General features: G+C 39.9%; 1 protein-coding gene across 1 annotated transcript in view; it reads right to left on the bottom strand.

Moving 5' to 3' along the window:
* Positions 1 to 1,393: 1,393 nt before the first annotated feature.
* BRD7 (bromodomain containing 7) overlaps positions 1,394 to 15,045 on the bottom strand; it is a 59,123-nt gene continuing 45,471 nt past the window's right edge. The window contains exons 9-17 of the mRNA XM_007538424.3: positions 13,518 to 13,593; positions 11,659 to 11,766; positions 11,153 to 11,288; positions 8,011 to 8,122; positions 6,275 to 6,331; positions 3,355 to 3,466; positions 2,660 to 2,803; positions 2,322 to 2,465; positions 1,394 to 1,633 (exon numbers count right to left, since the gene is read on the bottom strand). Of these exons, the coding sequence (XP_007538486.1) occupies positions 1,578 to 1,633; positions 2,322 to 2,465; positions 2,660 to 2,803; positions 3,355 to 3,466; positions 6,275 to 6,331; positions 8,011 to 8,122; positions 11,153 to 11,288; positions 11,659 to 11,766; positions 13,518 to 13,593 (945 nt within the window). The 3' untranslated portion in view covers positions 1,394 to 1,577. The remainder of the gene's footprint in view (positions 1,634 to 2,321; positions 2,466 to 2,659; positions 2,804 to 3,354; positions 3,467 to 6,274; positions 6,332 to 8,010; positions 8,123 to 11,152; positions 11,289 to 11,658; positions 11,767 to 13,517; positions 13,594 to 15,045) is intronic.

The following is a 15,045-nucleotide window of genomic DNA, read 5'->3' as shown; positions in this document are numbered from 1 at the left end:
GCACAACTTTAAATAGGTTTTAAATTTTTTTTTTTTTGCCTCCAGGGTTATGCTGGGGCTCAGAGTGCCTGCACAACGAATCCACTGTTCCTGGAGGCCATTTTCCCCATTTTGTTGCCCTTGTATTGTTGTTGGATAGGACAGAGAGAAATTGATGGAGGAGTGAGAAAGAGTGCTTGAAAAGTGACTTCCTGCAGGTGGGGAGCCAGGGGCTCGAACCAGGATCCTTATACCGGCCCTTGCGCTTTGTGTCATGTGCTTAACCCGCTGTGCTACCACCCCCAGCTCCCTTTAAATAGTTTTTTATGAAAAGATTGGGTCTGGGAAGGGAGACTGCACACTATCATGTATAAGGACCTGGGTTCAAGTCCCCCGTCACTACATGGGAGCACCTGCACAGTGGAAGCTTCACAAGTAGTGGTGTCTCTCCTTCACCCTCCCTCTCTCTGGGAAGGAGAAAGAGCATACACAAAGGGCAGAAGAACTGTGAAGACACAAAGCCCCAGTGAACTCCTGTTGGCAGGCAAAAAAGATCAGCTCATCTTTCATTCTGGAAAGAAATTTCCCTCCCTGTACTCGTTCTTGATAAATGCTCATTTTTAAAGTCGAGAATAACAATAAAGCTGTTTTCTACAACCGGGTATTTTATAGGGTTCTGTATAATCTTAGTGGGGTCTTAAGCCTAGTTTGGGGTATTGCTGAGGCACAGGTGGCTAGGAGGGACAGCCAACAGAAGTGTAAACTTTACCTATAATTCTCAAAGTGGAACAAATAAAAAAGGACCAGACAAGTCACTGCTATGAAACCCCTCAACGGAAGTGGTCAAAGGTAGCACTTAATCCTTCTATAAGGACACCATCCCCAGTTTCATCCGGATACCAACGTGCACACTTGAGGCCCCAGATTTAATTCCCATCACCGATTTATGTCTGAGTTGAGCAGTGCTTGTTTTCTCTCCCATTCCTCTCTCAAATCAATCAAATTAAGCGTATTTGCTTCATGGTACAATGGGAGATCTTACTGGGTGAAGATACTTTCTAAAAGGGTAGGCCATGAAACATGTTCTGAAACAACATTGTTCTAGTTTTACTTTCTGCTCAGAAAGACAGGAGGTCAAAGTCATACTCATTTCTCACAAGGTCCACTGCTGAATAAACTGAGACAAAATCTGGTTAAGTCAGGAACTACCTGGTTATAATTTCTTTACTGTAGAGTGTACAATGTAAGGGGGAAAAATGAGGAATTTCAACTATTTTAGGGGTTTACTTCTCATAATGGGTAGTCATGAAATTAACTACTTTACTTCCTGAGCACTATTTTCTATCACTTCATCTTCAAATTCAGCTTTCAGAGAAATGTTAAGAGGAAACTAAGTGGATATACACAACATGGCTCATTGTCTAAGATTTAGCTTTATTACCTAATAGAAGTCCAATTCTCTGGAACATTGAAATTAAGTGTTCCAAGTTTAATTAAAAACACAATTTACAAATATTTAATATCTTTTGAAAAGCATTTTCCAAGTTAAGAATGAAAAAAATATATATACATAATATATAATTAAATACCAGTTAGCTTCAAAGCCTATCAGGTCCACACTCAACTACATTTGTCTTCTTAGGATCTTCAAAATCTGAAAGAAAAAACAAATAGACCACTCCACTTAGCACTTTTCCCCTTTCAATTTAAAAAGGTAGAGATGGGTAGGGAAGACAGCTATAGTGGTTATGTTAAAAGGCTCTCATGCCTGAGGTCCCAGGTTCAATCCCCCACTTCACCACAAGCCAGAGCTAAACAATGAATGCTCTGGATTAAAAAAGTAGGCATTAAAGGTAGCTTTCAGAAGAACTACCAACACCCCTTCTTTACCATGCTCAAGGTTAAAGACTACTAGGTGCTTATAAGGCTATTGTTTTATTTTTCCCCTTTGTTGTGGTTATTGCTGTCGTTGTTGTTGGATAGGACAGAGAGAAATGGAGAGAGGAGGGTAAGACGGGGAGAGAAAGACACCTCAGACCCGCTTCACTGCCTGTGAAGCGACTCCCGAGGTGGGGAGCCGGGGGCTCAAACCGGGATCCTTACATAGGTCCTTGTGCTTTGCGCCACGTGCGCTTAACCCGCTGCGCCACCGCCCGACTCCCATAAGGCTATTTTTATAGCTTTTTTGTTTGTTTTTAAAGGACTTAAATGTGAAGTCTTTATTGTTTAGATAAAATGGTAAAAATAGTTTATTTTAAATAGAGATAGAACTTTACGGGACAGAGCTGATACTCCTTTTACTCATATCAGCCCTCCACTCTCCAGCAACAACAGGCACATACCTTCTGTTAAGTCTACAAAGTTGTTTTCTAGGACGGGGCGGGGGATGGAAATTCCCATTGCTTTCCGGACTCCATACATGCTTACAATGTCACCTGGAGTTACTTGCTGTGCAAGCTCTTTAAGGTTATTGGTCACCTGTTCAGCTAGAAAGGGGAAAAACAAAAGTCAAACAGTTCTAGGTACTGAAAAGTCCCTGTAGATAACAAACTCACAATAACTACATAAATGCAAAAACCAAACTGGTATTCCAGTATTACTTTACAGTGGTGTCAATCAATGCTCACAAGTTTTTCCTGTGTGCATTCCCAACCTTCCTCTGACTGGAGAGGCAACATACCGAGATGCATTTCTCTGTATGAGGGACCCAAGAGACAGATCATGTTGGGAGGAGGTCTGGTGCTCAGACGCTCATTCTGGGCTTCCTGGAGTTCCCTGAGCAACTTGGTGGTCTCATCAAGTTTCCTCTGGAACAATTCAGCTTCTGTGTGGTAAGAAAATCAACATATTAACTAGTGAAGTGATTCAGCAGACAGAGCATATCCTCTGCATCATGAGGCTTTGGACTGTATTCCCGGGATTGCTTATGACTGAGTAAATCTTTAAAAAAAAAAGAGGGTGGGGTGGGGAGACAGCATAATGCTTATGCAAAGGACTTTCATGCCTGCAGCTTCAAGTTCCCAGGTTTAATCCCCAGTACCACCATAAGCCAGATCTGAGCACTGCTCTGGTGTTTCTCTGTCTTTCTCTCTGTGCCTATCTCATTAAAATAAAATAAATAAAATATATTTAAAAAGGAAAAGAAAACTAATATGCCAAAGGAAGCATGGACATACTTATTTGACCATGTGCAGTAAACCAAGTCACATATTCTGGTATTTTCCATTTATCAAAGGAGCAGTGCTTTACTGTTCACTGAAGCGTGGTCAGCTAACACTGTACTCTGGCAACTGGCTATTAATCTGTATTACGGTATTAAATCTTGATTGCCCATGTCATATAGTAGTTCTTCTGTCAAACCCTCTGGACACTCACCTTCAGAGTCAAATACTTCAATGGGAGCACCAAAATTTGTTACTGCTTTCAGTGCTGTGAGTCGGTCCTGATTACTGGAGTCTAAATGTCCCATTGGCTCTATTTCTGTAATCTGTTAAAAAAAAAAAAAAGTTAAGTGAGTGTGCTAAAACCACAACAGTGCTAGAATGAAAAACTTGAATGGTCTGGATTTATAGGCAGAGCTATTCCAAGTAGTCACTCTGAGGTAATTTTGGTATATTTGAAAAATGTCTTCCAACACACTTTTAGGAAATGTTATTCCCCAATATGGCAAAGCTGGTGTCCATAAACTGGTACCTCTCACTGCACTTCTTATGCAGTTCTGTACCTTATCAACCTGTACCATTTGTTTTACATGGAAGTTACTCCAGAGAAGAGAGAGCTGTGTAACTGCTGAGATGTGAAACAACTTTTGGTGATTATGACAGTGTCGCATTATGTCTGATGCTCATGGAAAATATATATTTTAAATTTTTAAAAATATTTATTCCCTCTTGTTCCCCTTGTTTTATTGTAGTTATTACTGTTGTCGTTGTTGCTGGATAGGACAGAGAGAAATGGAGAGAGGAGGGGAAGACAGAGAGGGGGAGAAAAAGACATCTGCAGACCTACTTCACGGCTTGAGAAGCGACTCCGCTGCAGGTGGGGAGTTGAGGGCTCAAACCAGGATTCTTATGTCGGTTCATGCGCTTTGCGCCGCCACCTGCGCTTAACCCACTGAGCTACACCCCGACTCCCCCATGGAAAATATTTTTAACCACCATTTTACACCACCCTCCATCCTCCCATTCTACTCTTACAGTACTAGAGATAATGAACATAAGATACATCTTGAGTCTCTTTCAGATCCCAAAGCTAGGCTATCAGTATTGTGTGAGAAAGGAATAGTAATAATAAAAAAAAATCCTAAAGAGTGGGCTTTTTATTTTTCAAATCATAAGCATCGGTTTCATAACCTCAACATTAATTTTTAGGAAGAGAGCAACTGAGATAATAGGTAACTAAAAGTTAATAGTTCCATTTATACTTTAGTATTGTGCTCCAAGATCAAATCATTAGAATATTTGTTCTAGTAAGTGTTTGTTAAAGAAAAACTGTTGAACTGTACACCAGACTTGGGCCTTTTATCCAAACTCCTTTCCCACTTTCAAGAATCCTTTCATTCTTGACTCCTCACTAAGCACATGCATGACCACACCTGGGTCCTCTTTCCTTAAAAAGGACATAGTTTTATAAATACTACTTACCTGTATGTATCTTCATCTCCTATCTTCAAGTTTTCTTAATAGAACTTATTTTATTTATTTATTTCCCTTTTGTTGTCATTTTTAAAAAAACATTTATTTATTTATTCCCTTTTGTTGCCCTTGCTGTTTTATTGTTGTAGTCATTATTGATGTCATTGTTGTTGGATAGGAGAGACAGAAATGGAGAGAGGAGGGGGAGAGAAAAACAGACACCTGCAGACCTGTTTCACCGCTTGTCAAGCGAATCCCCTACAGGTGGGGAGTCAGGGGCCTGAACCGGGATCCTTACGCCGGTCCTTGCACTTTGCACCACTTGCACTTAACCCTCTGTGCTACAGCCCAACTCCCCAACAGAACTTCTATCCTTTCAATCTTAAATGCACCAACTGAAGTCTATCTTTGCCCCCACCATTTTTACCAAATTCATTCTAATATCACCATGGGTGGTCTGGGAGGGGGCACAGTGGCTGGAACAATGGATTTATAAGTATTAAGGCCAGTTTTATCCTTGGCATTGTGTGTGCCAGGGTGATACTCTGGTTCTTGTTCTCTTTGTTCTGTATCATAATAAACTTTAACAAATTAAATTAGAAAATACTATAGTGGCTTAGAATCACACCCTGGCTTCCTCATATGAGCCTTTTATGTAGTACCTGATACTGATGAACTCTCCTCGCAAATAATTCATTCACAGCACCCCTACCTAATTATTGGTCTTTTCCAATGGTCTGTCTTCTGTCCTTTTTCTATTCTACATGCTGGGTAGTCTTGCTCATTCAAATGACTATAAAACACAACTCTACTATTTTTAGGCCAGATACATCCAGATCCACACTCACAGTGCAGATCTTGGATTTTAGACTGTACCTCCAATGATGTTGTAAATCAGTTTCACACCATCTGAAACTGAATGTTAAGTCTTTCCCTGCCAAAAGTTTGCTCCTTTTTTCATACCTTTGATAACAGCAAATAATATATCAACTTCTATCAAGTTTGGTTCTACTGTATTTCTTAAAATCTTTAGCCTCTTTAAATTGCAATGTTACTTCTTGTTTTGCTTAGCAAGTTCTGTAATATTTTGCTGATCCCTTTCCTGGAGCTCCTCTCTTTTCTATATTGCACCATAAACAAATCTTTTAGAATAAAATCTCAGCTTGTCAACACTGTACTTAGGACTCTTCTCATTTCGTTCTCAGCCATTCAGCCTCACCACTTCTCATCCCTCTACAGATACCAGTGGCCACACACTTTCGAAGTTTTTTGCATGTTAAGCCCTGCTCTCTTTGACCTGTTTAATCATTACACAAGCAGTTCGGTCCATTTCAGATGCCTGGCCCTGCCTCCTGGGAGAATACTATTTCATCCTTCTAGACTCAGTTCATCTGATACACCCTCTGAGAGAATCTTTTCAGAAGTCCAAATCAGTTTCTCCAAAGTGTGTTCCCACAACATACATTTACACTACCTGTAACTGGGTTTGCTTCCTTGGTGACATGCCTGTCTACTGCATTACTACTGTGTTCCCCAGAGGACCTCCACTCCCATCATCTCAGAATTTTCTCAGTAAATACTTCTCTTTTAAAATAAAACTTTATCACTGAAACTTTTAAGTTTAATCTCCATGTTTCTTATAATGAAGAAAATATAATCACCTCTATTTCTTTTACTGTGTCCAGTGTTCTAATCTGGTCTTCATCTTCAGGTGATGACTAAAAGGATAAAGAACTTTTTATTAAAAGATGTATCATAGAAAATAGACAAATGTCATGTTTCACGGCAAAACAAATAATATCAGATTACTGGTATAAACTTTATAAACAACAACAAAAACTATTTGCATTTTCAATGTATTGAGTCATGAGTATCTATGGGTGACTCCAAGATTGATATATCTATGCCTGATTATGTTTAAGAAGCAACTTGGAAACAGCACACAAAATACCTAAATAAATGGAATGTTTCCTTTCCTTTTTCCTTTTTTTACCACGAGACTATTTTCATTTTTAAAAATATTTAATTTATTTATTTGAATAGAGACAGAGAAACAGATAGGGGACAGGGAGATAGAGAGGCAGAAAGACACCTGCAGCACAGCTGCACCACTTGTGAAGCTTTCCCCCTGTAGGTGGGAACCAGGGCTTGAACCCAGATCCTTGAGCATAGTAACCAGTGCTCATCCAGGTACGCCACTACCCAGCCCCAAGACTATTTTTATGACAGAGTGATACTCTCAGATATCAGGGCATTACTGAGAAATATTAAAATCCTACAGAGACCCTGATTCTCATAATAACTAATGCTCAGAGATAAAGCATATATAGAAATAACACACAAATGTATCATGCACGAAAATCAAATTATCTTTTTTGACAGGCTATACTGATTTATTTAACGAATTCTCAGTTTAAAAAATTACACTCAGGGGGCTAGGTGGTGGTGCACCTGATTGAGCACTCACATTACCATGACCACGGTTCAAGCACAAGGATCACAGTTCAAGCCCCTATCCCCCATTGCACAGGAGGGAAATTTCACAAGCATTGAAACAGTGCTATAGGATCAGTCTCTCCATCCCTCCCTCTTCAACAATACCCCCTCCCCATATTTTTACATTTCCTCTTAATCTGTCTGATCCAGAATAAATAAAAAATATGTATCTTTCTAGGATAAATTCTGAGAAGATATACCAATGGATCAAAAGGCCACCAGATTGTATTGCAGTTCTCAATGAACCTGAGGTGCAGATGCAGCTCTCCTCAGGGGCCACTTTAGGACTAGCAGCCATAGTTCATTGAGGGCTGAGGACAACAAAGTTACCAGGAAGGTTATGACCTTCAAGAGCTTTAAGTACAGTGACAAGAACATTCTGTACATCATCTTCCCTCTATTTCTCAAGAGACATTTTCTGGTTCTAATCCTTTAAATTATCTAAGATTATGAATTGTGTCCAAATGGACTGGAGATAGTTTACAATGTGAATACGATATAAATGAGGAAGCTCCTTTCCAATTTTGCGTGAGGTTCCTCTTAGCTATTATTATATAACAATGAAAAGTCAGCTTAGTTTCAAACCAATGAGCCAAACTTCCCATTTCTGTTATGGGACAAAGTACCTGCTGACTTCTCAGTTGTAATCCTATTTTTGATTAATAAACTCCCAAGATTAGAAAATAATGACATTGCTCTGGCTCTCACAGATTCTAGTAGCAAACTTAGTTGCTTCCTTTCATTGTCCTCCACTCATGTTCTCCACCCAAGCTGGGCTCTCTCTTTCAGGGGAATCTAGTTCAGCTGTCATCCTGGTTAATTCCATGGTTTCATAACACTGAATGACTAATGCTCAAGTGGCAATAATAAATGACCCCACTTCTTTTAGCAGCACTCTTACCGTCTCTAATTCTTGCAGGGTCCTAGAATGGCCTCCTTTTGTTAGAACATCCAGTAAACTATCTGCCATAACATATGGATAATCTTGGCATGTGGCCAAAAATTCATGGATGCTGAAAAAGAGTGATTGGAAAGTCACTTTCACATACATCATCTCCATTTGCTTTTTTCTATCATTGCCGGCTATTTCCATTAGGTACCCTTAATTTATAAATCAGGATGTAGAACTTTATTATACTGTATGTGCATATTGACTAATAGTACCTATCATCACAAGATAATCCCAAAATATAAAGGAGTAGCAAACATAAAATCCTCCTAGAGAAAACTCTACAGGCCAGGCGGTAGTGCACCAGGTTAAACACACAGTAGAGAAAACTGTAGAAACAAACGAACAAAATCAAAATAAAACAACCCCAAAAAACATGACCTGAATGATGAAGGGAATCCATGGTTCAGTCTAGTCTTTGAGTCTACTTTTACTCTCTAAGGTGATCTTACTCACACCTGGATATACATCTTTTAAAAGATCCTCAAAATTACAGAATCTGTTTGGATCACTCGGACAGTTCTACTCGGTGGTCTAATATGCATTTCCAACTTAAAATGCCCAGGACTGAATAGGTGGGTCATTTCTAAAATGTAGTCTTAAAATCTCTCCCTTCTCAATAAACAGTAACTTCATCTTTTTAGGCCACTAGGAAACTATGAAATAATCTTTGCTTTTGCTTTCTCACACCCCACTTCAATTGGTGAAAAAGTCCTACACATCCCTTCTCAACACCACAACTATTACTCCTGTAGTCGAGTTCTCATTTGGAGTAAGATACCAGCCTTCCACTTCTGCCCCGGTCCCAAACAATCTACATCCCACAATAGTCATCGTGCCCCCTTTATAAACCAGCTTGCGTATTACTCTGCTTAAATTCCACCAGTCTGTTTCCTCATCTCACTTAGATGAAGTTCCCAGGTTCTTATAATGATCTCCCCGCTTTCTGACCTTTCCTCTTATGTTCTTTTGGTTTCTTACTGTTTTCCTCATTCTGCGTTTACATGTTTCAGGCAGGCTCCCACTTCAGGGTCTTAGCAGACACTCCACTGGCTGAACTGCTTTCTCGCAGAAGGCAGTAATGATATTTGCTGCTTCAGTTTTTGCACAATGTGTACCCTCCCTTTTAGTTAAGTTCTTCCCTGTATGCCCCCTCCCCATTTAAAAACTCCCTCTCTTCGCACACTGTATCTCTCCCTTTGCTTCAGCACTTGTTGCCACACCTTCAAGAAGACATAGGTTCTTTATCACTATTCATCTACTGTGGAATTTCCGGTACGTAGAAAATGCCTAGTACAGAATGGGCATGCAATGCCCATTTGAGGAATGCAAAGACAGATAATCTAGAAAGAATCTGTTCGAGCTGGTAAAAGAGGTCTAACTGATGTAAGCAGCTTGATCATAAATCAGTCAGTAGGTGACTTAAGTATCTTTGCCTTACAAAAACACTGCCACCACTACCAACGGGCATACATAAAAATAGTGAATACTCTCCCCTCCCCCCAGGCTAGCTAACTTATAGTGAATTCTTACATATAAAGTTAGTAAGGTACAAGTGTGAAAGCTCAATGCCTCATCTTGCGCCAGAATCCTGGTAAATCAGGAAGGTATTTCAGTATGTTGATGTGATAGGCAGTACCTAATATCTTAAACAGAACACAGACTATGCTAAGTCTTTCCACAGAAACATGTTATAAGAGATACTGAGTGACCTGGAAGATAGCACAGTGGATGGAGTGTTGGGAGTCTCAAGCAAGATGAGGCCCAGAGTTTGATTCTTGACATCACATGTGGCAGTTTCGTTCTCTCTCCTCTATCTCCCAGGCTTGCTTTCTCATTAAATCTTAGTGGAAGAGAGAGATATTGAATGTAATTACAAGTGTACTGGCATATATGTCAGCTAGGCTTGTATCTGGACTGCCTAGGGAATCAAGTCATTATGTCTTCATTCTTGATCAGTTTCCACCCTGATCCAGTTTGCAACAGGCCTCACTGATATTAGAAATGTCACAGAACATATGGCACACCACTGTACAACAGATGGTACACAGAAACGTGTTCCTGAACTATTTAGCATCAACTGAGGTATACAACATCTTAAAAAACACATTTTTCTAAGAATTAAACTACTGAAGATGCCAACATCAGGGAGCATGAGGGAGGTATGTGCTCTCTTTGCAATATTTATTTTCCACTAAAGAAAGATAACTAAGGGTCTATTTAATTACTGTCAATAAAAAAAAAAAAGAATCGTGAGAATGTCACACATCAGAAAAGATAGCAGCAACAAATGCTGGAGAGGTTGTGGGGACCAAGGAACCCTCCTGCACTGCTGGTGGGAACATAAATTGGTCCAACCCCTGTGGACAGCAGTCTGCAGAACTCTCAGAAGGCTAGAAGTGGACCTGCCCTATGATCCTGCAATTCCTCTCCTGGGGATATATCCTAAGGAACCCAGCACACCCATCCAAAAAGATCTGGGTACATATATGTTCTTAGCAGCACAATTTGTAATAGCCAAAACCTGGAAGCAACCCAGGTGTCCAACAACAGTTGAGTGGCTAAGCAAGTTGTGGTATATATACACAATGAAATACTACTCAGCTAATAAAAATGGTGATTTCACTGTTTTCAGCCCATCTTGGATGGAGCTTGAAGAAATCATGTTAAGTGAAATAAGTCAGAAACAGAAGGATGAATATGGGATGTTTTTCAGGCAGGAGCTGAAAAACAAGATCAGAAGAGAAAACACAAGTAGAACCTGAACTGGAATTGGTGTATTGCACCAAAGTAAAAGACTCTGGGGTATGTGTGTGTGTGTGTGGGGGGGAGAATACAGGTCCAAAAAGGATGACAGAAGACCTAGTGGGGGTTGCTTTTTTATGTGGAAAACTGAGAAATGTTATGCATGTACAAACTATTGTGTTTACTGTTGAATGTAAAACATTAATCCCCCAATAAAGAAATATAAAAAAAAAAGAATCAATGAACATATTTCCCATTATCTGGACAACTCTGTTAACACTACTCACAGATAAAATGTAAATACCTTAGCAAGATGTGATACTCAGAGTAGTTAAACCTAGTGACTCACCTGAAATCACTTGGAAGATCAGATTCTTCTCCATAGGTTGAGTAGATTAAGTCAGAGTCATCCTTGCTGATATTTGCAAATGTGGAGTCATAATGTGGTGCATAAGAACTGTAGGGTCCATAATTCAAGTATAATACTGTTGATAAAAATGACATACTACAACATTATTTTTTCAGCTTACATATCATTGCTGTTCTAAAAAACGTACATTATTAAAGTTTACTCCTCTTTACTTTTACAACTTTACTGACTGGCAGAAAAATCTAAGAGAAAGGAAAAAAAAGAAAGTGGGGAGGGGATGGGATACGGAGATCCGGTGGTTGGAATTGTGTGGAGTTGTACCCCTCTTGTCCTATGGTTTTGTTAATGTCTCCTTTTTAAAATAAATAAATAAAAAGAAAAAGAAGAAAGTTATCTTTGAATACTAATATTGGTTTCTCAGTTTACTAGGCTAATGAAAATTATCAACTACTGCAACAATAGTCCTTAGGTGTGTTTCCCCTTACCTGGAGTTACTTTGTTTCTCTTATCTTCTTTGAATCCTTGCAAAGTATTCACTCCAGACTGAAGTCTTCCAGTTGTCATTCCCAGTCTCACCGGGCAGTATCCGGGCTCTAGATGGGGTGGAATGAAGGAGACACATGGTCATGAGCATGTATAGTGCTTCCTGCCATGAATAAGACTCTGTGAAAGAGGCTAGGGAGCAATTACTATACTAATCTTTCAGGTAAGAAAACCTGAGCTTAGGAAGGCAAAAATGTTACCAGGACAACATTCTGATTTCTGTTACACTCTACTGCTTTCAAGAATTCTTTGTATCATGTCACACTTCACTTTAAAAATGTTAGATTTTAGATCTTTTCATATTAAGATGTTGAAAGTGAACTAAAGCAGAAAAGGTTAATGAGGGCTGGTGACTCTGGATAAGCAGACATCAATATGTTCAAGGAACTGGGTTCAAGCAATTTGGTTCCCATGTATGTGTGTGTGTGTGTGAGTGCTTCATGAGCAGTGCTACAGGTATCTTTCTCTCCCTCTATGCCCCCTCTCAATTTCTCTGTCCTATTAATAAAAACAGAAAAACAAAAAGGCTGAGCAAAGGATAATAACAGGATTAAAGATAATATATTCAGGATAAATAATTATGTACAATGCACAGTTCTGGTTCAGTGAAGGAAACTATTTAAAGGTGTGATCTCTAAGCCAGAAATGAACACTTGTAATGGCACTGGAAATCTGTGATAGAAGCAGAACACAGAAGGGTGTTGTCAGGAGAGAACATGGTTTGTGGCAATAATCAACAGAAAGGATGTCTTCTTCCCTAAAGAAGAGTCCACATTTGTAAAAGTAACAAAATGCGGGAGTTGGGTGGTAGCGCAGTAGGTTAACCGCACATGGCGCAAAGCACAAGGACCGGCATAAGGATACAGGTTCAAGACCCCGGCTCCCCACCTGCAGGGGAGTCGCTTCACAGGTGGTGAAGCAGATCTGTAGGTGTCTATTTTTTTCTCCCCCTCCTCTCTCCATTTCTCTCTGTTCTAACAATGACTACATCAATAACAATAACAATTACAACAACAATAAAAAAAACAAGGGCAACAAAAGCGAAAATCAATAAATATAAAAACAATTTTTTAAAAAGTAACAAAATGCCATGGAAGTAGTAACATGAACACCTAGAACAGACTACAGTCACAGGTGATGATGTGATAACATAAAAGTGCTGGTTAGAAACTTCAAGCATCCAACTTAGTAAGAGTCCCTTGTTAAGCAGTCTGGGGTCAGTGTCCTAATGGGCGCTGACACCTTCACCAGGAAAACGAAGACAAGCAGGTGAACAACTGGCCTCCCAGGGAAGCGACTGTATGTGAGGAGTCAAGTGTGCTGTGGCCACATCTGCAGTGGGGTCTGTGCTGTGGTCTTTTTCATGTTCACATGTTCATTCTGCCTGTCTTTATCAAACAACAGAAACCTAAACCAAAACATGTGATAATAGTTCCTTTCCTTACGTGAGCATATTAATATATGACAAACATGTTACCCTTTTTGTCTTCAAATTCAACAGCTCCTTCTTGCCTCAAGGTTTCTTTCACTAGCTCTACATTCTGAGAATCCCCCAGACACCATGTCCTTAGAAGCCTCTTTGGCCCCCAAACTCTACATAAGTAGCATCTGTTATATACTCTTCTAGCTGCTTTAAAATAACTTTTGTAAGTTTACTGAAGTATACCTGACATAAAATGTTTCTTATTTTTGCTAGCGAGTTAATGAGACTGTACGACTTGCAGGGTAGAGTTTCACACTGCATCCACCATTACAGCTGCTTTTTAAAAATACTGATTCTTTGTAGAATCTGTGAGCCTACCTCCGATAATGGGATCCACAGGATGGAGAAGTCCCAAGGTAGTAGTACCATCTGGCTTTCTCCTTTCAAATTCACACTGCAATGACCCAGAGTATTAAAATGGCATAAAGTTAGACAGAACATTAGAAAACCTCACTTTAGTTTAATCAAACAAATACCACAGTGGCTACCAACTTTATACTCAAGACACTGGCTTCATACCTATCACCATGTACACAGATGCTGATGAGCTAATGCAAATCTTGGAACTTTAAAGAGTCATATAGACTTTTTAGTTGTGTTTTCTCTACTAAAAAAATAAAAATAAATAAAAATTTTAAAAAAGGTACCAAAATGGCATGTGTGGGGTCCTGAGTTTGATCCCCAGCACTGCATATGCCAGTGTTTTGGTTCTCCCTCTTTCATTAAATCAACACTTAAAAAAAAAAAAAAAAACAGATTTTTTTTTTTTTTTTTTTTACCATGGCACTACTCAGCTCTGGCTTATGGTGGTCGTGGGGATTGAACCTGGGACTCTGGAGCCTCAGGCATGAGTCTGTTTGCATAAATATTATGTTCTCTAACCCCGCCCGAAAAAGTTTCTAAAGACCAGGGAAGGAGAGTGATTTGATCATGTTCTTGTGTTAATCCACTTGGTTTTTAAAACCAATGTACTAAACATAAGCTTTCAAAAGACCAGAGTAGGGAGTCGGGCGGTGGCGCAGTGGGTTAAGCGCACGTGGGCGTAAGGATCCCGGTCGAGCCCCCGGCTCCCCACCTGTAGGGGAGTCGCTTCACGGCGGTGAAGCAGGTCTGCAGGTGTCTATCTTTCTCTCCCCTCTCTCTCTGCCCCTCCTCTCTCCATTTCTCTCTGTCCTATCCTACAACAAAGCAACGTCAACAATGGCAATAATAACCGCAACGAGGCTGCAACAACTAGGGCAACAAAAAGGGGAAAAAATGGCCTCCAGGAGCGGTGGATTCATGGTGCAGGCACCGAGCCCAGCAATAACCCTGGAGGGAAAAAAAAAAAAAAGTCCAGAGTATAAGCTAGGACAGTGGCACACTTGGTTGAGTGCACACATGATAGTGCTCAATGACCTGGGTTCAAGCCCCCAGCTCCTACCTGCAGGCATGAAGCTTCATGAGTAGTGGAACAGTTTTTCAGGTGTCTCTATTTCCCATTTCCCTTTTAATTTCTGTTTCTATTCAAAAAATAAACAGCCCTCTTTCCCAACAGTCAGAGTAGAAATATTTTCTTGTTAACTATGTAAAGGTATGGGGTTCATTTTCCAAATTTATTTTATTTTGGCTGCCAGGGCTCTATGGGAACTTTGTGTCTGTATGATTCTTCTGCTCTTAGAAGACTCTTTTCTTTTATTTTTTTCCCTCTGTTTTCCACATAGAGGGAGAGGAAGGAAGAGGAAGAGGGGTTAAGGGGGAGAGGAAGAGAGACAGAGAGACAGGCAGGGAAAGTGAGACATCATAGCAATGCTCTACCACTTTTAAATGGAGACTCAAGACTCAAAACCAAGTCTTCCTCTACAGG

The sequence above is a fragment of the Erinaceus europaeus genome, chromosome 2 (assembly GCF_950295315.1).
Source record: "Erinaceus europaeus chromosome 2, mEriEur2.1, whole genome shotgun sequence".
NCBI lineage: Eukaryota > Metazoa > Chordata > Mammalia > Eulipotyphla > Erinaceidae > Erinaceus > Erinaceus europaeus.
Note: the sequence above shows the minus strand (reverse complement) of the source record. Positions and strands in the feature narration are given on the sequence as shown.